We start from the raw sequence: 24,088 nt of genomic DNA, 5'->3' as shown, positions 1-24,088 counted from the left end.
GGTTTTTTTCTCTCGCTCACACGTGCGGGCGGTGAAACTTGACTCGCTCGTAAACATAATAATATACACATATATAGTGCCCATTCTTCTTATTCGATATATATATATATATATATATTGCCTATTATTATTGTACACATTACACACTCGTTAATTTCATACCATCCATCGTATACCTATATAATAATATATCATATATAGATACATTATGTACGACATAATGGGCCATGTAAGTACCTATAATATAATATGTACAATGGTTGCTCGGGAATGGCCGGTCGGTATCACGCCGACAAAGTGCAGAAGGAGTATAATACGCGGCGGCGGCCCTTTTACGATTTTTTTTTAATTTGAGTTGGCATATCATATATAATTTATATAATAATATAATATAATATACCTACGTGCATCGTATTACGTTCACACATGTATTATAATATGTTTTATATCACTGCTGCAGATATAAAATGGAAGTGGCCGGCAAATCGTTACCGGCGCTGACGAATTTGGACAAAGGCCGATATTCCGTCATCGTGTTCGAGAATTACCACCGGTACCTGAACATGGACAAATGGAACAGAGAGCTGTTGGACAAGTATTGTAGGGAATACGGGGTCGGCATATTGGGATTTTTTCCGCCAGCCAACCGCCACATGACCAGCGTCAAGGTCAAAGGGTTTCCGTTGTACTTGCACACAAAACTATCTCTCAGGGTTTGTATATATGAATATTACTTGGTCCTTGATAGTATCAAACTATATAATAATAATACAATTTATACATTTTTTTCTTGGTTAAGAGGATGACCCTTATCTGTTTATAAATTGTTTGTTGAAAACCAAGTTTCACATGGCTGAAAACCACTCTGGCTATAAAGTATAAACCATTGGCATACCTAGGAGGGGAGAGACTAAAAGTGCTTCAACCCCCCCCCCCCCTCACACCCATTGACTGATTTAAAATATATATAAAAAAAATTATTCGGCATTGATAACTTGAAACATAACAATTCTATCACCTTCTAGTTTTTCCAAACTCAAATTATTCGATGATATAAAAAAACAAAAATTTTGAAAAGAACACAATTTTGTATATCTTTTCGCCGTTATTTTTTTAAATGTCTTACTTTTTTGAATGATAACATTCATATTTTATTCTATATTCACATGCAAAATATTTTTAGGAGTATTATTAATATCTTACAAAAATCTAATTTCTAATGATATGTTTGGTACAGCTTTTAATAATTGTAACTTAAAACTTTATAAGTAAGTTCGATAAGCGATTAGAGGACTATTGGTATACCAATGGTATACCACCAAATGTTGGTCCTCTACTTATTTCATATAAACTTAAAATAATTTATTCTATTTTGGAAAAATAAGTTTATAAATTAATTTTAGTGTTTTTATACCTTAATATAAAAGATACATACCTACCTATTTTATTTAAGATGTTTACATATAGACATTAAAATACATAAACATATTTCACAGTGTTAAAATATCAACCTTATATTGGTAAAAAATAAATAAAATAAATGAGTTCATGTAATTTTATTTTATTTTAACTCTTTCTATTCAAATTGTGGAAGCACTAATGAGAGTTTCGGAAATGACCTTTCTAAAGTAAAATTGTCATGCTATTTCAAATCCATAAAAATGTTAGATAATAATGTTGGAACTATATTTCTACTCCCAAATGTTAATAAAAAAAAAAAATAATAACAATCATTGGAAATACTCTAGTTTCTTTGCTTCATTCAGAATCAAAAATTGTTAAAGGGCAATTTTGTTAACACCATAAAAATATTGTTTTTCAATTTTCATGTATCATATATGCATTATATAATGTAAACAAATGTTCAAAAGTGATCCTAAGTGTTTTAATATATAAATAAAGTGATTTTTAGTTGGAAAAGTGACTTGTATACATTTATTTTATTATTTTAGATACTTATATAAATTTGAAACATAACGTATCAATAGGAAATATAAAGACAAGATGTATAAAAAATTAAATAATGTGGTTAAAGTAGGTGTTATAGAACTAATAAGTAATTTGTTAAATCTGGGTGCAAAACATTGGTAGCCATGTATGAAATTAGCCAAAAAATTATTGGACAAAAAGTTACTAATTCAAGCAAGTTGTGTAAATCCCTATTAACAACTTACAGTATATTCAATTATACAATTTAAATTGACCAAGTATACGTAGGTATATGATCCAATGATGTAAATTACTAAACCCTACAGTTTAGTATGGTAACTATATGGAAACAATATTTAAAGATAAAAACAATTAAAATTCCTCCAAATAGTATTAATTAAATATATAATGTTGAGTCACTATTTGGTTAACCTTAGTAATGCTAAGTTACAACTGTAGTTCTATACTCTGTTCAAGATTAGACTGCAACTGGGCAGAGACCAAAACTAGAGAACAATTCTTGCTCATACCCACTGCTATTCCAGCGTTGGGCTTAAACAAGTTGCATTATATTTGTGAATAGAGTATAGATTTTTTTTTTCATAAATTTTTCTTATAATAGCTTCTACAAAAATTGTTATATATAATTTATTTATAATATTTGTTTTCACTTACCTAATGAAATACTGCAACTTTGTAATGTTGAAAATTGATGTTTTCCTTTAAAACCAATATAAGCGTATTTCATGAGAAATGTGTCACTAAACAACTTTTGCATCATTTTGCAAATATCTATTTTATAAGTAACGATGTTATGAGGTACACATTAAGTATTATTTTCAATATAGATACCTATAATGACGTATACCATTTTTGTTTTAGTCGAATTATATAATTACCTAGATGCATTTTATTTTACTTATTTAAATGTTAAATTTTATCTGAACTTCTTTAATATCGTTTACTATTTAAAGAAAATCATTTCTGATAGAAAATAGAAATAATGTGATACAAAAAAAAAAAATGATTAGGTACCAACATAAAAGTATTAAAAAAATTATTGTGCCGAATTATTACAAATTAAAATTAATACTTGTGTATTAGATGTATTGATGATTTTTTTGTTTATTAGTATTTTAAGTTACATACCACAGTAGATCTGTACAATGAATCAATTGTTAATCTGTCTTCTATTTTGTTAAGATTGGCGTCATTTTTGATTATTGTCATGTCATTAGTGGCATAAGTTATAGCAAAAATGTTTGACTGAACCGAAAGCTTATCATCAATTTTCTCCAGTAAAGATTTAAGATATCCATATGTTTGTGTTAATGTTCAACATCAAACTTAAGATTGGTCAGTGATCTTTTTATGAATTTTTTAAAAGCTGAAATAATAAGTACCTATGAAAATCTAGTACAATGTTTAATAATAAAAATAGCTCTCAATCAAATAGTTCAATATAATTATGTATTGAATAGTCGTTGAACTTGTTGACATGCATATTTGTTCAATTATAAGTGCTATTCACTCCCAACCCTGATAATAATACTTATTTTGATGGTTGTATGTTAATAAAAAACAATGTAATATGTTTGCCAACAATTTTGTAGGCATTTATCCCAAAAATTTTTTTAGTAGTGTTTCATTAGATAACCGACTTCAGTGTAAAAATTGCTAAAGGAAAATATTATTTAGCGCTTATAAATTAAATGTATACCCATTATTTCAATTCAAAGTATTTACTCATTTACTGAACTTTAGAATACCATAATTTATAAACTAGTGATCCAAAATTGATGATTTGTCTATCAACATTTTCAGAAAAAAGCTTTACCAGAATCCATTAAAAAATATAATTGTTACCATTTGAAAAAAATAAAGTTGATTTTGATATTGGTACAACTGCGTGTTCAGACATTTTGAAATTGTTTTAAAAACATAGCTCGTTAAAAATAAAGAAACACGTCTTTCCTTGTTTTTGTTTTATACCTACATAATTTATAGACGCTTTCGGTACAAGTATAGTACCTAAACATTTTTTTTTTAAATAGCCAATTATGTAAATCTAATGTTTCGACAAATTTTGGTCATCATAACATATATTTAAGTTAAACAGTTTATTTTTGAAATTATCAATAGTTTTTAGAGTACTTCTCTAAATTAATTTGAAACTTAGCTTTTTTCAAAATATTATTTTTTAGAATTTTCTGTATAAGTATATTTCTTAAATTTGTAAGAAATAACTACAACTTTCACTTACAACAATTTATTACTTTCAGTAACTTCAATATACATACATACTAATAAAGTAAGTTATTAACGACGTGCGTCCCACGCTCACACGAGACAACTTATATCAAAAAAACAACAAACATAACCTCTAACATGAGTAGAAAAGTAATAGTAATAATAATAATGATAATAGTAATAATAATAGTAATGATAATAGTAATAATAATAGTAATAATGATAATAGTAATAATAATAATAATAATGATAATAGTAATAATAATAATAATAATAATAATAATGATAATAGTAATAATATCACAGCTCGGCCATCCTGACCTATCCCAGTCCCTGGGATCACTACACAATATTTTTAACTTTACATCATAATTTCTAATAACATCTGAACAATATTATAACAATACATAATAGGATATTACATTCATAATAGTACATCGTACATAACATATTAATTAACCACAAAAAAAAATAAATAAATAAATAATAAGTAAACAGTACAATTTTAATATAAACATCAATAAATAATAACATAATCATAATACATGAAATATAGTAAAGGATCATTTTTCCAAGCTCCTAACCCAATGTCTCATGTTATCTGAGCTTATCACACCTTCATAAGGCACCTGAGTGTGCTGAAAACCCTCAATGTCTTTGACTATAAATCTATCATTTGGTAATACTTTGTCTATTATATATGGGCCCTTAAATTTAGGTATTAATTTCTTATTCACCCCCACACTAACATCTGTATTTTTAATCACAACAAAATCTCCTTTTTTATATAAGGTAGGTTTCTTATGTTTCTCATCATAATATTTTTTGTTATATGATTGGTTTTTTACTATCTTGTCCTTAGCCGCTTTTCTTATTTCCTCCAAGTTTCTGTCTTTATCCACTTCCAACAATAACCTCCTAAACTCACCTTCCACCGTACCACCTTGATATACACCAAATAATAACTTAGATGGGGCTTCACCCGTCGAAGCACATGACATATTGTTCAATGCGTACTCGACCTCATGCAGTACCCTGTCCCACCTATTTAAATCTACTGTCTTTTTCGCCAGCATTGCTGTTATACAATGGTTAACTCTCTCGACCTGACCATTTGCCCGGGGTGTTGCCGTTGCCACTAATACCAAATCTATTTTTTTCTGGTCTAAGAATTCTCTAAATGCATTAGATGTGAACGTTGAACCTCTGTCAGATATTACCCTTCTGGGTATACTATAACACCTGAAGTAGTCATTCATATACTTTTACCGTGATTGTCGTTTTACAAGGATATAATCTAACAAATTTTGTAAACGCATCAATGATTGCAAACAAATATTTATTTTTCTTACCGGTCTTCTCAAGTGAACCGTAGTGGTCGATATGGATTGTATCAAACGGTATTGGAGTCTTAGGTATAGGGTGCAACTCACCTTCCTTCTTACCACATACTGGCGAATATGAAATACATTTTAAGCAATTTTAAATAAAACTTTTTACTTTTTCTCTCAAATTAGGAAACTAAAATGTTCTCAACATTACCTCACTGGTTTTTTCTACACCCAAATGACCATATTCTTCATGCACCGACCTTATCACATTATCCTCCATGCTACTAGGGACTTAAAACAACAGCTCACTTTTATACTTCCTATATACCAAACCATTTCTCATTTTAAAGTACTTATCCTCACATTTTTTCAACCGCTCTTTTAACTTGTCAATATCTTTATCTTCAATTTGTTTAATCGACAACGTTTGCTCAAAAGTATTTTCATACCGCATTAATATATTGGTATTCCGACTTAATGCGTCAACGTGTTTCATTCTACTTCCTGCACGATGTTCAATACTGAAATCATAATTCTGAAATAAAAACGCCCATCTTGCAATCCGAGGGTTCATATCTTTCTTGTTCATAGTCAACTTAAAACTTTCACAATCAGTGAACACTTTGAACTTAATACCATTGAGATAAACATGAAAACGCTCCACTGCATACACTAATGCCAAACACTCCAATTCATAACTATGATATTTAGCTTCTACCTCAGTGGTTCTCTTGCTATAATAAAACACAGGATGCATTAAACCGTATTTCTGTTTCTGTAATAGGATCACTCCATAACCCAACGCACTAGCATCACAATGTACTTCGGTTTCAGCTGTAGGGGAATATAATGCCAAAATCGGCATTTGTACCAACTTATTCTTTAACAACTCAAAGACCTGTGACTCCTTCTCCCCAAACTTAAATTGAGCTCTCTTCCTTAGCACATACAGTGGTGCTGCCAAAATGGAAAAGTTTTCAATAAATTTCCTAAAATAACTGACTAGCTCTGCAAAGCTGTGTACATCGGCTGTTGACTTAGGTATTGGGAATTGTGTCACTGCTGCTACATTAGCCGGACCAGGTCTCACTCCATCCTTTTTCACCACACAACCCAAATATGTTATCCTTGACTGCAGAAAAAAACATTTATCTTCCCTCAATTCAAGTAAATTATTATTACATGCTATTAATACCGATTTTATTATCTCCAAATTTTCTGCTATAGTTTCTGTTGCTATCAACAAATCATCTAAATAAACTAATAACCTTCCAGACCTAACTAATTCTCTAAATACTGTTTCAATGTATCTCATAAATGCTGAGGGACTATTGCAGTACCCGAAAGGCAATCGGACATACTCTTATTGCCCCAAAAATGTTGAAAAAGAGAGATATCTGGACGACTGTTCCGATACTTTCACATGGAAATAGGCATTCTTTAAATCTAACTTTGTGCAGAAGACCTTCCCTCTTAAATTATCTAATAGATAATCTATATGTGGAATCGGGTAATGCTCTTTCACAACTCTTTTATTTAATTCTCTCAAATCCGCACACATTCGATATGTATTATCTTTCTTTTTGACTAATACTATGGGAGAACAAAATTCAGATTTACTTTCCTTTATAATACCTTTATCTAATAACTCACAAATTATGTCCTTCACTGCATTCCTTTCTACATAAGACAATCTTCGAGGTTGGTAATTAAAAGGAGTGTGGTCTTTCAAACTTATATTGACTTCGTAGTTTATCTCAGGAGTCTCTGGTTTTAACACCTTTGAGTAACAGTTATCATATTTTTTTTTCAAGTTACATCTATCACTAAATGGTACCTCACCTATGTTCAATTCCACCTCATCTTCCAACTCATACTCTATTAACCCTAAGTCAACCAAGAAGTCATTACCATTACACTGTTCTTGCTTCGAATTTACCATAATCCTACCATCTTCACCAAACCAAATATTCATCCCCTTAATAAAATCTCTACCCAATAAACATTCGGATAACATAGTCTGATCATCTACCACATAAAATATTTGTTTCTTACTTAAATCATAATCAACTAATAAAACCGTAGCATTAGCAACCGCTTCAATACTCAATTGAGACCCGTTGATGCCCGAAATAAAAATATCATTATTAAACGATTTTCGTTCACTAGTCCGGATGAGATGAGACTTAATTAAAGAAATTGGGCTACCACTATCTACCAATGCATTAACAGTAACAGTCTCCTTACATAATATTATACTTACCCTTACATTATATGCTGGCTCTAACAGTCTGATCTCTCCTGCTGATCCACTAGGTTGCCGCTCGTTCTGTCGTCGAGATTTTTCATTAGTGTCATTCCTATTTTTCTGATCACGTTCCGGACACGCTGATCGCTGAAGTGCTGTTGAACCGCAACCGTAGCATGCTCCTTTTGGTCTTACCGGACTGGGACAACTTGGCGCAATGTGTGTTCTGGATCCACAGTTGTAACATATCCGGCTTGTTGCTGTCTCAACACCTTTTTGACTCCTACTCAAACTTTCCGCTTTGGGTTTAGGACTTTCTCCTCTGGGCCACTGCTTCTCATTTGAATTGGAAAAAACTATTTTATTTTGAAATCTAACATTTCTGTGCTCCACTAACCGCATGTAGTCTATAATGTCAAATAGTAACTCATTTTCGTCATTATGCGTACGGCTTAACAAATATTGAAATAATTCTTTCGACTGGATGCCGTCTAATAACTGTTCCTTGGTATCAAACAAATCTAATTCCAAATCTCGACAAAGTCGAACCTTTTCATGGAAGTAGTCTAGAATGCTTTCGTTTTTACCTTGTACCCGCGCTGCCAATGCCTTCCATCGACTGCCCGTGTTAACCTTTCTGAAGAACGTTGCTTTAAACTGCTGTTCAAATTCTGCCCATGAATTGAATCTTCGCCCAATATACCATTGGCGGGCTGGACCATCCACGTTTACTCTCGCCGCCTCTAACTTGAGTACATCCGACCAACGATGTAATGTCGCCACTCCATAGAGCGTGCTCAGCCAATCCGCCGCTTCTTGGGGCTTACACTTACCATCAAACGTTGGTAGTACTTTTGAAAAGTCCGGTGGAGCGTATACCTCCTCTGGCGGTTTCTCCTTTATCGCTAACATCCTCATTAGTAACTCATTCTGTTTGAGTAATGTCTGCATCAAAATCGTATTCCCGTCTTCCTTTACATGGCTCTGAGTGTTCTGAGTACTCTGGCCGAAGATCACACGATTCACTTCATCCGTAGAGTACTGCGTCTCGACGTCGACATTTTTATCCGCATTCATCTGACCATCCATAATTAACATTCGATCTTTATCCCACTTCTGATGTAAGAAATAACTACAACTTTCACTTACAACAATTTATTACTTTCAGTAACTTCAATATACATACATACTAATAAAGTAAGTTAGGAACGACGTGCGTCCCACGTTCACACGAGACAACTTACATCAAAAAAACAACAAACATAACCTCTAACATGAGTAGAAAAGTAATAGTAATAATAATAATGATAATAGTAATAATAATAATAGTAATAATATCACAAATTATTTACTATCTGTATATTTTTTATATTTTGGTCATACGTTTAAATAGTATTAATTTGAATTTGTACTTGCCAAGTTTTTCTGTTACACTCTGTTTTACCTATATCATTTTTACTTGTCTTTAGATAAAATACAAAATGTAAATAGTATATTATGTTTCGTGCGTTATAGGATGCCATGCTGAACTCAGCGTCGCCGGTGTTGAGGGTTGCCCGAGCGGGTGGCGTGTACCAAGGGCCTCTGCCAGGCGACGATTGGTCCGTGTTCACCGCCAATCACACGACGTATGAACCAGTGGCCTGGGGCAGCAACAGCAGCGGTGGACGGGCTGAATACGTCCCTCTTGCCACGGTCATGCAAGATCATGGCATGTTCGATGGGATATCGAGGGTGTTGTTCGGCAACGGGCTTAACTTTTGGCTGCACCGGCTGTTGTTCCTCGACTCGCTGTCGTACCTCAGTAAGGGATTGCTGAGCATATCACTCGAACGACAGGTGCTAGTGGACATCGACGATATATTCGTCGGCGAGAGCGGCATCCGGATGTGGAAGGATGACGTCCACGTAAGATTTTTTTATATACTCTCTCAACTGTTACAACGCACAACCACTCCTCCCCTTTATTCCTTTATTTCATAAATCATTTGGTGCTCTATACTCTGTCCTACGAGAGAATAATCAGTCCACCGACCGATTATCGTTAGTGCTACGCACCTCCCACCAACTTCCAGGTCCCTTGATCACGTGGTTCCCGACGCGCCAATCGAATCATTCGTGATATGTGAAAAGTGATTATTCTCTCGTGGGACAGACTATAGGTGTAAAGCCCCCTCCCCCCCCTTAACAAATTTTGTGTTTGTAAAGTCTTTAACCACTCATTCTTAATAATAGCGATGTGGCCGCTATCGGTTACAGGGGCAGTTCCAGGAGGTCGTATGGGGCAGTGGTCCCTTCAATCCCATATTTCCAATTAATTGACTGTTGTTAAAAACAAAATCACAAAAAAACATATTAGCTAAAATATCGAAAGATTTCTGAAAATTATGAGTTAACCTTTTCCTCCAAACCATGTCTTAATAGTTTAAATTTAGTTGGAACATCTGTAATGAAGGTAAGAAAAGTCAGATAATTTGTTAGTCTTGGATCAAAACCCCCTGAAAACAGTTCTGATACATCTAAATTATCATCGACAATACATAAACATAATGATACTATTGCTCTATACATGTATGCTGTTTCATTCATAGTACAATCATACATTTATCAAATGTATTCCTTAAATAAAAAGCTTTTTCGAAATAATTAATTTTTATTTGAAGAAAATTACAAAACTTAATCCAAATTTGTTTAGGGTGCTTAGCATTACAAACAAATTTCAATCGATGTTTCAGCACCCAGGCACTCGTCTACATGGTGCCTGTATGGTTAATGGCCTTACACCTAAGACACGCCAGTATATTATAATTTAATTGTAATTAATGCAATTTTTTGTTTGTAACATAATATAATATTGTTTATAATGTTATGATTATCTACATAAATCTATGGTAAAAACGTTGTGACTAAAATACCTATATTGCCTATTACGTTAGAATAATGTCACCCATTACTCAAAATTTTATTATAAACATGATATTATATCATTTTTGTAATGCGCTTGTTTTTATCTTAACTAGGACTTGATTAAGACTCAAGATCGGATACGCCAGCTGGTGCCTGGATTTAAATTCAACTTGGGATTTTCTGGAAAATATTTCCATCGGGGCACATGGGAGGAAAACGAAGGGGACGATACGATATTGGGTGAGCTTCACTAATGTTTACTCAATAACAACGTTTTTTGAAAATGTTTCTACATACCTAATATTATATATCTATCATAAAAAAATAACTATGATTCGCAGAAAATGTTGATAAGTTCAACTGGTTTTGTCACATGTGGAATCACATGCAACCACATCTGTACAACAATGAAACGCATCTGGAGTACGAGATGTCACTGAACAAGGCATTTGCCGAGGTGAGTTGTCAATGGCTATACTAGTTACCTGTTATTGTTGTGTGCGGTTTATATATTTATAGATTTAAACAAACAACAAACTATTACCTAAATTCTTAAAAAAAAACATAATTTTTGAATGTACAATGTATATAAGGATATGTACGACTAATACTAAAACTAACTGACCGAAGAAAAAAAAATTAATTATTAATTATCGTGTCACAGGCGCATGGGATACCGACTAACTCCAGCTACTCAGTAGCACCCCACCATTCCGGGGTTTATCCGGTACATGAACTGTTATATACCGTTTGGAAGAAGGTCTGGAACATTCGAGTGACTTCGACTGAAGAATATCCGCATCTGAGGCCTGCCAGGCTGAGGAGAGGATTCGTCCATCGTAGCATTAAGGCGAGTATCAAGCAGATCTAACCTTCAACTTATTATTATATAATAATATATTACTGTAAAAGTACGAATAGCGGTGGGACCTCGAATTTACTGGTAAATCCTGGGTTTCACCTACTACTGTCGGTAAATGTTTGAATTTTTGCTGTGTCGAAGTCTTCCTTTTTTATGATTTATATTAAAGTCGAAATGAAAATTACCTAAGTCAATCGCAGTAAAATATCACTTGCATCTCGGTGCAATTTCATTTTTGCAGGGATATTTAATAATAATACAAATGTGTGTATCTAATATATAATAGAATTTAGTGTAGCGATCCCTGACACAGGTTTAAAGAGGTAAAATGACATGGTGTTGTAAATAATTAAGAATAATTTGACTTCCTGGTTAAAATGTTTTCATTGAATTGTTCAAGTATTAAAAATGTAAACTATATATTCCAAAAAGACTAGAAGATTTCAATCAACGAAAATATTAGTGTCCAGAAAATATATAACTTCCTATACTCGGCACACGTTAAGATCATTACCAGTCGCGCATTCAAAACAACTTCCTCCACCGCATCGCTCACGGTGTAGGAAGTTGTTTTCAATGCTCGGAAGCCGCGACTGATCATGATCTTAACGTGCGCCGAGTATACTTTATATTTTTAAAGTCCTATATTCGATTGATCATAAAAAAATTTTCCAGTTTTCTTCAGATATTATTACCATGATTGTTACATAAATCTTTGAGAATTGAGTATTAGCTAATGTAGTACCTAATGTCCTAATATATATACTTAAACAATATTAATTATTACTTTTAAGTATACGTATACTTGTATACGAGTATGATGCAAGGGAAAAAATATCACACAATTTTCAAAAATGGTGGACTTTTACTGACACTAGTTGTTTATCCGAAAATTAACCAAACCTCGTTTGCTAAAGTCTGAACTACAAAAATCATTCGGGGTTTAGCCAAATTATTTTACCGAAATCAATCGGTAAATGTCCAAAAATGTTGGACATTTACCGACAGCAGTAGGAGAAACCTAGGATTTACCAGTAAATCCTAGGTTTCAACAGTATTCGTAATTTTGACGTAACACACACACACATAAATATATATATTATATATAAGGCCCAGCTTGAATGTTTTAAACACTTTTGTAAAGTCGAGCAAACCTTCATTTTAACCCTTTCACTCCTAGAATTATTTTTTTTTCTTTGAATATTATTTAGAAGTGTCTAAATAGTTCTTATAATTAAATTTCAAAATTTTATGATTTTTTTACATAGAAATTGAATATGTCCTCCCACAGGGTTAAAATTATGATTTGCCTATTTTTCACTATTAAATGATTTGCCCTAGGTATAGCTTGCATTCTTGCCAGCATTTTTTTTGTAGATAAAACAATTATTGTAAATGCTTACCCGACCACTGCATAATGTTGTTCCATATATATGGCATCTCGATTTCATTTATAAATGAAAAATAATACTAATGGATTTTATTTTGCATTTAGGTATTGCCTAGGCAGACTTGTGGCTTGTTCACGCATACCATCTATGTTGACCGGTACCCGGGAGGACGCAAAAAACTGGACGAATCCATAATGGGTGGTGAACTATTTCAAACCATTGTTTATAACCCCGTAAGTGTAGTTAAAACTACAAAAAACTGCACAACAGATATTTTTTTGTCTATTTAACACTATTTAAATGTAAATTTCGAGAGAATATGGTCATCGCACATTGTATTACCTTTTTTTTATAATTATTATTAAAATTATTCATTCCTAGTGTATATATTTTATTAAAAACTTTTTAATAAGCAAATTTAGTTGCACTAAGTGTAAACAATGTGCTGTCGATGATAAAAACGATAACATTGTTTTCTAGATCAACGTATTCATGAGCCACATGTCCAATTACGGCAGTGACCGGCTGGCGTTATATACCTTCGAGTCGGTATTTCAGTTCATCAGGTGCTGGACAAATTTGAAATTGGTATCATCAGGACCCCTGGAACTGGCAGACAAATATTTTCAGATGTATCCAGAAGAAATTGATCCAGTGTGGGGTGTAAGTTTATTGTAATATATTTTAGTGTGTATGTGTTATTGCCATATAATTATATACGTCAATATAATCGAAGTATAAGTAATAAGAAGTATGCTGAGCATAATCCTCGTTTTTGTCCTAGTTTTTGCATTTATATCGTCTTGTGTCTTAACGTATACCTACTGCATTGTATGAGATGAAGTATATACATGTGATGTTAGCTTGAGTTTATATTTGGTTGCATATTATATAAATATTATATTGCCCCATAAAAAAAATATGTGTACTCTTATCATTGAGCATTCCTCTTAAGAGAACGCTATACCAGCATGTGTTGCGTCGGTCTTATAAGTGTACAACATATCAAAAGGTTTTTGCTATGTTGTACATTTGTAAGACGGAAGCAACACATGTGAATATAACGACATTTTCGTCATATATGTGAATGTATGTGTATATTATCCTTTAATAGAAACAATGCATTAAATTGATTATTATAATTGGATACTTTAACTATAACTTATAAGACGGCAGTGGTGTTTTTGTGGGTGAGGCATCCACTCATTTATATTTATCAGGAAAATAAAAATGTTTGTTTACTTTACATTGGTATTTGGTAGGTACCTTCTTTCAATTGTATACTTTAGTTATTAAATGCATATATAGGGTGATCCATTTAAGAGGGTGCACTAATTATTTCAAAGAAGATAAACTTTTTTGAATTTTTTTTGTTTAAACTTTTAGATTTATGCTTTTTTAAAACTGTGTAATATCTTAATTTTTTCACCCTTATATTTATTAGTGAAATACTATCAACTTTTGATTTTCAAACAGGAAAATAAGAAAAAAAAGGTCATAAATTAATAAAACTATTTTTTTATGAATTTTCCCATTAAAATTTTTATTTTTCGTTATTTGGTTTGCTAGATACAGTTCTTTAAAGTTTGGTGGTTTAAGGTGTTATAGTCGGTAGTGCTACAAATATCTAGCTATCCGATAACCAGTTTTCTACTGGTACAGTAGAACAGCAGTACATATTACATTAGACTTGCACACTCACGAAAACTCGTCGATCACACGTTCGATAGCGTTATTATTATAGCGGAAAAAGTCTATCGTATCTTATCTGGCCACCTGTTTACTGAGGGCTCTTTTAACTTCTTCATTGTTATTAACATCTTAATTAATATCTGCACCTAATTGTTTAAAATTTCCTATCCTTTCAAATGTATATTCGTTTACTTTTAAAGAATCTATTCTGTGATTTTGTCTAGATACAATATGTATTTTGTCTTTGTCTCATTAAATTTTAAGCCAATTTTTTCCCCTCCTTAAGCGAGATATTTGCTGTGTGTTTTAGGTTATCTGTTTTTTCTAAGAAGACTATAACATCCGCGTAAGCAACTTCTGTTAAATGTTGTTTGTCTTTTATTTCTATGCCCGTGGCTTGGGACATTACTGCCCTCATAACTGATTCTGGGGCGATGTTCAACAGTGCAGGTGATGCGTCACCTTGTCTGAGACCAGTCGTTACCGGAAACTCTTCAGATAATTCTCCTTCAAAACTTATTTTACTTTCTGAATTATATGTGCAGGCTTTTATTAATGTTGTTAACTTCTCTAGTATTCCTAATTATGCCCATGGCTTGTCATAATTTGTCTCTGTTGACTGAGTCGTATGCTGCTTTGAAGTCAACCAACAGTATATGTATATCTTTATTGAACTTGTAACTCTTTTCATCAACTTGTTTTACTATATGTATTTGACCTGTTGTTGATATTCCTAGCATAAACCAGCTTGTTATTCTCCAATTATTTCTTTCATATAAGGATTTATTCTATTCAGTAGTATATTAGACAATAGTTTATAATATGTTGTATTGAGTAGTGAAATCCCTCTATGATTTCACACTCCATAATGTCTTCTTTTTGGGTATCTTTTCTTCTTCCCAGATTGTGTTCATAAGTTTTTGAAGCTGGTTCAGCCGACTTTGGCCTCCTTTAGACATTCAGATACTATTTCATCATCTCCCGGTGCTTTTCCGTGTTTTTGCATATCTAGTTCTATCTTCACTGCTTCTTCTTATTGTTTTTCAAGCAGCTGTTCTAATGCTTTGGTATAATGAAGACTTATATTAAAGTGGTTGTTCACAGATGGAATGTATTATTGCCCAATATTAATTTAAACTTTGATGAGCAATTCAATTTCAAAAAAAAAACTAAAACATTTTTTTTGTATCATGATTTTTTAAATAAAAATTTCTTTCATATTTAAACTATTATATTTTATTTATTTTTATACATTACAATTTTAATAATTCTATATGAAGTTGTAGAGTTAATAATTAATACAAATTATAAGTTACAAAAGTCATTAAAGTTATCTATGCAAACAGTAACTAGCATAACGATTATTATATAATATACATACATTATATAATATGTAATGATTGTTTAGAATCCTTGCCTGGACCAACGTCATCTTAAGATTTGGTCTTACAAAAAATCTTGCCAGCATCTTCCTAAGTTTCTCGTTATTGGACCTCAGAAGACTGGCACCACGGCGTTGTACACATTCCTGTCAATGCACCCAAACATATCAGCAAACATTCCAAGCAAAGAAACATTTGAAGAAATCCAATTCTTCAATGGTCGTAACTATTACAAGGGATTGGATTGGTTAGTGACATTTTAAACAAAAGCTGCTAATCACTATTATTTTTAATAAATGCATTTGGTTCTAGGTACATGCAATTCTTCCCTTCAAATGACTCTGTGGACAACAAGATTGTGTTTGAAAAATCCGCCACTTATTTTGATTCAGACATTGTGCCCAAACGGGTGCAGGCACTACTGCCCAACGTAAAACTTGTAAGTATAGTATTGTATTCGTTTAATTAATCATTAGGAGTTAAAGGTACATATCCAAGAGCCTAAAAATTTCAAAAATACTTAAGCTAATAAAAAAAAAAATTGATGGACATTGAATGTTCGTATTATGTTTTGATGCTTAATACACTTTACTGCTAAAAATGATGATATTTTTCCAATAATTCTATCTTCAAAAGTTTAGACCATCAGGACCACCTAGTGGTTCAAGTTTTTAGAGTATACAGATATTTTAAACCAGCCCTGTTTATACTCATATTGTAACTTACCATTTTGTTGTGTGGACTTTGATGTACATTTTTATTGTCTGTGAATATAGGTAACCATATTAATTTCACCAGCCAAAAGAGCATACAGCTGGTACCAACACGCCAAAGCCCACGGCGATCCAAACACTCTCAAGTATTCATTTCACCAAGTGATAACAGCCAACGAATCCGTCGCGCCAAAACCACTGAGGGACTTTCGTAATAGGTTATTGCTATTAGTAATTATTACATATTTTTTAACATTTCAAATGGATTGAAATTTATTTTAAAAGACCTCATGAGACTGAATGAGTTTTTGGTTACCACCATAAATAATCAATTTAAATAAGTTGAGGTCCCTAATAAATTTAGTTTTATCTTCTATATAACTGTATAACAATGTTAAACTGTAAACGTCCTCAGATTTATATGTTTCTTATTCATTATATAATATGTCATAATGTTTTTATTACATATATTTTAAACTAGTAATATCTATCTATACATATATCTGATCAATGATAACTGTTATGTCAATAATCATTGAAAGCTTTCATACCTTTAATAGAAATAGCTATAAAAAAATATATTTATAGTTATATAATGTATAAAAGTACGAAAACCAGTAATCCCAATTCCCAATCAATAACTGCTGCAAATTTCTAAATCCCTGGCTTTTAACAATTGATCTTGGTAATAAATCTTGCCAATCTCCTATTAATGATTATTGTATTTTGGGTTTTTACAAACAATAATTGGTAAATTTTAAGATAAATGATCTTCTATAGTAAAAGTCAGAAATATGTTTAAAATATGTAATATACATGTTATATTATCTTAATCATAATTATATGCTATGAAACTAAAATAAGTCTTTGAAAATAGTTTTATTTTATTTTATTTTATTAATGACTTAATAACATTTAATGTTTAAAAAAAATTGTGCCTGTTGCTAGTATGTTTGGATAAAGTTATTGTCGTTATTTAATACGTATTAAAATAATTTTCTAACTATAAATTAAATTAAGAAAATTATTACAAACAAAATCTGAACTTAATATATAATATATATCTGAACCTAACTTAACATTATAGAGAAACAAAATTTTTAGAATATACAATATCAATTATTATTATTGATTAGTGCATGCAGTATTGTAAAATCAAGAGTTGCATAATAAATTATAAGACTCTAACTGAAAAAAAAACAATGATTTCATAATATTAGAAGAAATTGTAGAAACATTTTATTTAATAGTGTAAGCACTGTAAGCAGTTTATTTATCCATATAATATACTTATGCAATTTATTACATTATTGTGAATTACTTTGTAAATTTAATTAAATGTATTTTTATTATTATTATTTAATTGTTTAAATTGCCCTTTTAAAGACTATAAAAGTCTTGAGCATAATTGTCAGCTATTATGGTATTATTTTGGATTTATTTATTTATGTTTTATTTATTATTTTCGTACAACTAGTTTCATTTAGTTATAAAATTGTAATTATTTCTTTTAATTTTATAAAGTTGTAGGTACTTATATCTAGGGAAAAAATATTTTTATTCAATCTAATACTATAAATATCATAAATATAATTTATAAGAACATTCAATATTGTTGTAATTGACTATAATCAACATTGTAAATATGCTCATGGTTGACAATTTATTCAAATTTTGACTCCAATTTCAGATGCTTAAACCCAGGAAAGTATGCATTGCACATAGAACATTGGTTGGATTATTTCCATCACAATAACTTGCACATAATTGATGGCGACCAGCTAAAGTCCAATCCCGTGGATGTGCTCGACCAGTTTCAAAAGTTCTTAAAAATCACACCGCCTTTTGATTATTCTTCTCACATCAGGTGCAATTATATTATACCTAAGTCATATTATAGAATGATATAGCTCAGGCTCAATATCTGAACTATCTCCAATTTAACACCTTTGGTCGCCCTACATTTTATAGATATGATGCCAAGAAGGGATTCTTCTGCAAGGTTTTGGAAGGCGGTGGTAACAAGTGCCTAGGAAAGGGCAAAGGGCGGCAATATGCCACCATGGACGCGGAGTCATACAAATACCTCAGAGAGTATTATATGCCGTACAACACAGCATTGGTGAAACTATTGCGCAAGCTGGAGCACACTACCATCCCACAGTGGCTTAAAGACGATTTGAGCTATTCGTCCACCTGACATTTGCTTCGTACGTGTTTTGGTATTACCTATTTGATCGTACTGCAGTATTTTTATCGAATTTAGGGGAATGTAAAAGTTAGAAAGTAGTTGGGAAGTCTTTGTAAAAATTTAACCACAAATTTAAAATCTACCCTTTAGGGATGTGAAGATGTTAACAATATATGCCAACTCATATAAATTAACATATATGACATTATGGAAGTCATAAAATCTAAGACTTCTCAAAAAAATATATTCTGCCTTAAAATTAAAGGTCCAAGAAAAGTTAAAATAATTATTTAGTTTTCCTAATATCACAAAAATTGTCAAATTATTTGGAATTAGAAATTCATAAAAAATGTTCAATGTATATCTAAGATTTGAAATGTTTATACAAAACCACCTTAAGCTTTCCTGTGTTTAACAAAAAAAAAACTTACCAGAAAGTCAAATTAATTTTTACTAGTGTTTGAAGTTTGAATTGGATATTCACCCGTAAATTGACAAATTGTCATACAACGATTTTCTTATATTGTTGTTATTCAAAAACTATTGTTGGTACTTGAAATTTTCATCAAACATTCATTTTATCATTTTCTATAAATGATTAAATTTAAAAAATATTTTGACTCATCATGAGATAGGTATTTATAAACATTAAATGTTTTCAATTTTTTTAGTTTATTATTCTATAAAATATGCCAATTAATTATCATTTGTTGGATCAAAAAGCTTAAAAATGTACTACAATGTTTTCGATAAGATGTTATAATAGCAGTTGACGATTTGTATATTCATAATTTTTTTATATTTTTTAAAAATTGTATAGTCAAGAATTGAAAATGTATAACATTGATTCTCATAAATAGTTTCATATTGTAACCCAAAAATCTATTAAAATATATAAACACTTTTTTTACAGAATCTTTTTAATTTCAAATTTGGAAAAAATTACATATTAAAACAAGGATAATGATTTTAATTATTTCATTGTGATGTTGATAAATATATTTGTGGTTGCCTTGTAGAGTATATTTCAATATTGTACATACTATACAGTATACACACGATGACATTTTGGAATGTATTGAATGAAATCACTTAATAAATGCACCACTTTAAAAATAAGTTAAATATTATTGTTGAGTCGTTATGACAATTGCAGCATTATTTTTGTCAAAATCAAATAAATTACATAATAATAGGTTTAATATAGGATATATGAATGAAATATTATTGTTTGGTCAAATCATTCTTTATGATCGTTTAATGTAATCGATAAATTTAATATTTAATTAAGTTTACACAATTAACTGTCTAAAACAACTTTTTCTAACTACAGTGTACCTAGTTCAGACAGTTCACCATGATAATGCGCACATAGGTTAAGTTAGGTTAGAAATCATAACGGGACATATGTTATACACCTAGGAGTATGTATAAATGTATAGTAGCATATGTCTTATAGAACAATATTAATTAGTAATTACTGAATTGCTAGTAATATACTATTATTTTATATTCTAAAAATAACAATTAACCAATAGCAATAAATCTACATTATGCTAATTACGTGGTCAAAATTAAAATAAGATTATTTATGTACTTATCCTCTCCATGCATGTCCATACATAAGTCGTAAAAGAAATGTGTACATATACTTATACTGTATCAATGACTTAATCTTAATACATGAATAACAATTTATCAACATTTATATAATACTTATATACATCCTATATTAATATTATTATTCTATTGACATTATATTAGTTAATTTCATTGATTTTATATCAAATAATAAGTTAATCATATTTATAAATAGGTTTTTGCATGCCTAATTTATATTTCAAACCACCATGTGGCACCTGTCTTGAACCATCACCAACTTACACAGAAATAAATTAACTGGCATGATCTCATAAACTTTAAAATAACTTTTCAGGCAATTTTACATTGCATTTTATGTTAAAACAAGAATCTATTTATTTTAAAATATATCCCATATTTATACAATTTTAGTTTAAATTAAATGGGGGGTGCTAGTGTGATACTTGGATAATGCACTCTTGTATGTGTACTAATGATTATGGTATTCTGTGAAAAATACATGAATTTAATTTTTTTCTAGTCAAAAAATAAAAATAACTCAACCAATTAGTTGACACCCAAAGCGTCAATTTAATGTAATTTCATTAATCATTTTTAATAATTATCATAATTATCAAAACTGCAGGTATATTATAGTCATACGATATAAGCGTATCTCCACTATGAATGAAAATTAATAGTAAAATACTATTATTTGTATTCAATTAATTGATTATATATCTGTTTTTTAAACTGTTATAATTATAAATTATATTAATTACCCATTTTTATTAATAATTTTGTTCTCAGGTGGTAGAAAAAAGAAATATCAGCGGTTGTTGGCTGGTGTATATTCTACCACGAAGAAATAAAAATGCTGAATTTGCCATATTCATATGATGTTTACATTATATTTCACCTTGTTTAATGATTGTAAAATAAAAACGATGCCATATTATATTAGGTTATTTTAAGCTATGAAATTATAAATTTTTTTAACAATATTACTCTTTGTTGATTTTACTGTACGTATATTATATAGCTAACTGTTTTTGTGAATAGATTAATGTTAATAATAAAAAAATTAATATTTGTTTTTTTCGTTTTGTATTTATAAATTTTCATGAACATATGCATATAAGATGTGTGTGTATATTGTAGACCGTCCATGATTTTGTTGAATTTTTTTTTTTCTAAGCATTTACAGAGTGTATTGTGTCAATTTTCTTATTTTGGCTCAGTCAGATGAATATAAAAAACAATTTCTTTTTGTATTTACAGGTTTTGTTCTTTTTTAATTTGTTTGTTCAACATGATATTATTCAATTCATCAACATTAGCAAAGATAGAAGACACTAAATTATTCTTAACAAATATTTAGATAAGCCGTCATTGATTAAACGTATGATATTAATTATTATTAAATTAGTCATGTAATAAGTACTAATAAATATATTAGTATATAAAAAATCAAAAGCGTCTACCAGCAGTCAGGAACGTTTACCTACAAAATATCAAGGTATTTGTCAAGTTCCTCGGGTACCTCTAGTTTTCTTAAGTCTGTGTTAAGATTATGAAGTGACTGAGTGAATGGGGTCACATTCATTCATTTGCGTGAATGAAAATAGGAGTATGTTTAGTTTTTATTGTTGTATTAATTTGACATTTTAATGTATAGATGAAGGTATTAAGTTTTAATTTTTGAACAATAATATGAAAGCACTGTAAAACTGCTTTGAACAATTAAAATCAGACCATAGGTAACTATGTGTTACCGTTAACTACTAGCTGGTACAGGCTATTTACCTATATTATTGTTAATCACCAATTTACTACTTTGAACTTTCAAATCCATCAATGAAAGAGAATAAATTATGATGTAGCCAGTAGCGCAAGTAATCTATTTACACACCATAATAGGTTAATTATTAGCAAGGCTGGGCAAGTTAACGATTTTTTTTTAACTCATTAAGTTAAAGATGATTTATAACTTCATCAAGTTAAAAATTAATTGATAAAAATTATTAACTAAGCTAAAATTAACTTAATTAAAAATTTAATTAATTTTTAATCTTTAAGAAAAACATGTTGCCTAAAAAATGAATGACAAATGAGGAATTTGTGTCAAGCTCAGATTTCTGTGTCCATTAGGCCAACCGTGTAAAAAATTGTGAAAGAGTAACAAACATAGACTATTCATAAAACCGTAGATGACCAGCTCTGTTATGGATATAACAAGGACAAAATAATAAAGAGCATATTATAACGGAGGTTCTCAATCAGTGTGTCTCTTATGATTCTGCGACAGTTCATCGCGCATCAATTTATCGCGTTAATCGTCGTCATTGTATGTACTATGTTGTATAGGTGTCCAATCTAGGTAATATTTTTAAGTCTAAGAGTAGGTTTCAGAATCATATACGATAACTTATTCCACATAATATAATATTATTATCTATAGTTACTGATGATAGTTACAACTCAATATCATAATGGAAAATTAGCTATAGGTTGATTACAACTCATAACTTTGGTAGGTAAGGATCTCGTTAAAGACCTATTATAGTGACAGTATAACGATGTTGTGAGTAACTTTTTCTGTTCACCTTCTTCAACTAGTCGTTAATTTTAATTATACAATTGTTCAAATATATTTTAAATAAGTACATAATTATATAATTTTTGGCTAATTTAATAAAATATACATATTAAGTTTTTTTTTTATAAATTGCAATACATTATTCGTTGTCAAAAATTGAAAATTGCCCACACTATAATGAAGGGGGAACGGAAAAAAAGTCTCGGGGAAAAAAAGTCCCGGAAAAAAAGTCTCCGGAAAAATTGCCCACACAGCACATCAATATTTAATAAATATTTATTCATCATTTTAAATAAATTAAGATAATTTAATAAATATTTTATTTTAATTGAGAGTATAGATATTTTTCTAATATATTTATTTCATGCTACATTTTAAGTTATATTTAATTTGAAAATTCCATTGAAAATAATATATATTTTATTTCATGAATAAAAAATAAAAATAAAATAATAATTATAAATATTGAATAAATTATAAGTATTAACAAAAAATAAATATTTATACTGTTTAGTTATTTAATGTTACATTATAAGTAGGGCTGGGATTTTAATGCCCTAAAAAACCCCGAAAAATGTCCTAAAAAAAATGCTTTTATGACCTAAAAACTCTAAATAATGCCCTAAAAAAACCCGAAAAATGCCCTTAAAAAATTGCTTTTATGAACTAAAATTTTTTTTTATTTTTAATAATTTTAGTATAAATTACAATAAAAATTTTTAAAAAATGTATTATAAAAATGTATTACAAGTATAAATCTAAAAAAAAAGTTGTACACATAGACTTAATCTCATAGACGTGGACTTCGTTCAATCTGAAAAAAAAATATTTTTATAAATTATTTAATACGTTTAGATCGTATATTTATTTACCTGTACATTCTGAACTGTTACACTGAACCACGAGAGCTTGTTTCAGATTTTCAAATAAAAATGATCTTCTGTTGTCTGCCAGTAAGTTCTTGTAGATGGAAAAACTCTTTTTAACATCTACTGAAGTGATTGGCGAATAT

General features: G+C 30.2%; 1 protein-coding gene across 2 annotated transcripts; it reads left to right on the top strand.

The window, feature by feature from the left end:
* Positions 1-436: 436 nt before the first annotated feature.
* On the top strand, positions 437-21,393 carry LOC111033851 (bifunctional heparan sulfate N-deacetylase/N-sulfotransferase). Of its 2 annotated transcripts, none has more exons than XM_022314786.1 (13): positions 437-713; positions 9,274-9,666; positions 10,779-10,905; positions 11,007-11,122; positions 11,330-11,515; positions 13,023-13,151; positions 13,399-13,581; positions 16,019-16,239; positions 16,305-16,431; positions 16,769-16,923; positions 18,396-18,572; positions 18,677-18,915; positions 21,288-21,393. In XM_022314786.1, the coding sequence occupies exons 1-12, from the start codon at positions 468-470 to the stop codon at positions 18,903-18,905; spliced, it is 2,289 nt and encodes a 762-aa protein (XP_022170478.1). In that variant the 5' UTR covers positions 437-467; the 3' UTR covers positions 18,906-18,915; positions 21,288-21,393. The 2 variants fall into 2 exon arrangements, with proteins under 2 accessions (XP_022170478.1, XP_022170479.1); XM_022314787.1 differs by having other exon boundaries at positions 18,677-18,927.
* The last annotated feature ends 2,695 nt before the right edge of the window (positions 21,394-24,088 follow it).

This window comes from Myzus persicae, unplaced genomic scaffold (assembly GCF_001856785.1).
Source record: "Myzus persicae strain clone G006 unplaced genomic scaffold, MPER_G0061.0, whole genome shotgun sequence".
Classification (NCBI taxonomy): domain Eukaryota; kingdom Metazoa; phylum Arthropoda; class Insecta; order Hemiptera; family Aphididae; genus Myzus; species Myzus persicae.
This window is presented reverse-complemented; position numbering and strand designations above follow the sequence as displayed.

Coding starts and splice junctions, on each gene's coding strand:
- LOC111033851 (XM_022314786.1), top strand. CDS start 468: ATGGAAGTGGCCGGCAAATCGTTACCGGCGCTGACGAATTTGGACAAA. Junction 9,667..10,778: donor TGTGGAAGGATGACGTCCAC/GTAAGATTTTTT, acceptor TATCTTAACTAG/GACTTGATTAAGACTCAAGA. Junction 11,516..13,022: donor TCGTCCATCGTAGCATTAAG/GCGAGTATCAAG, acceptor TTTTGCATTTAG/GTATTGCCTAGGCAGACTTG.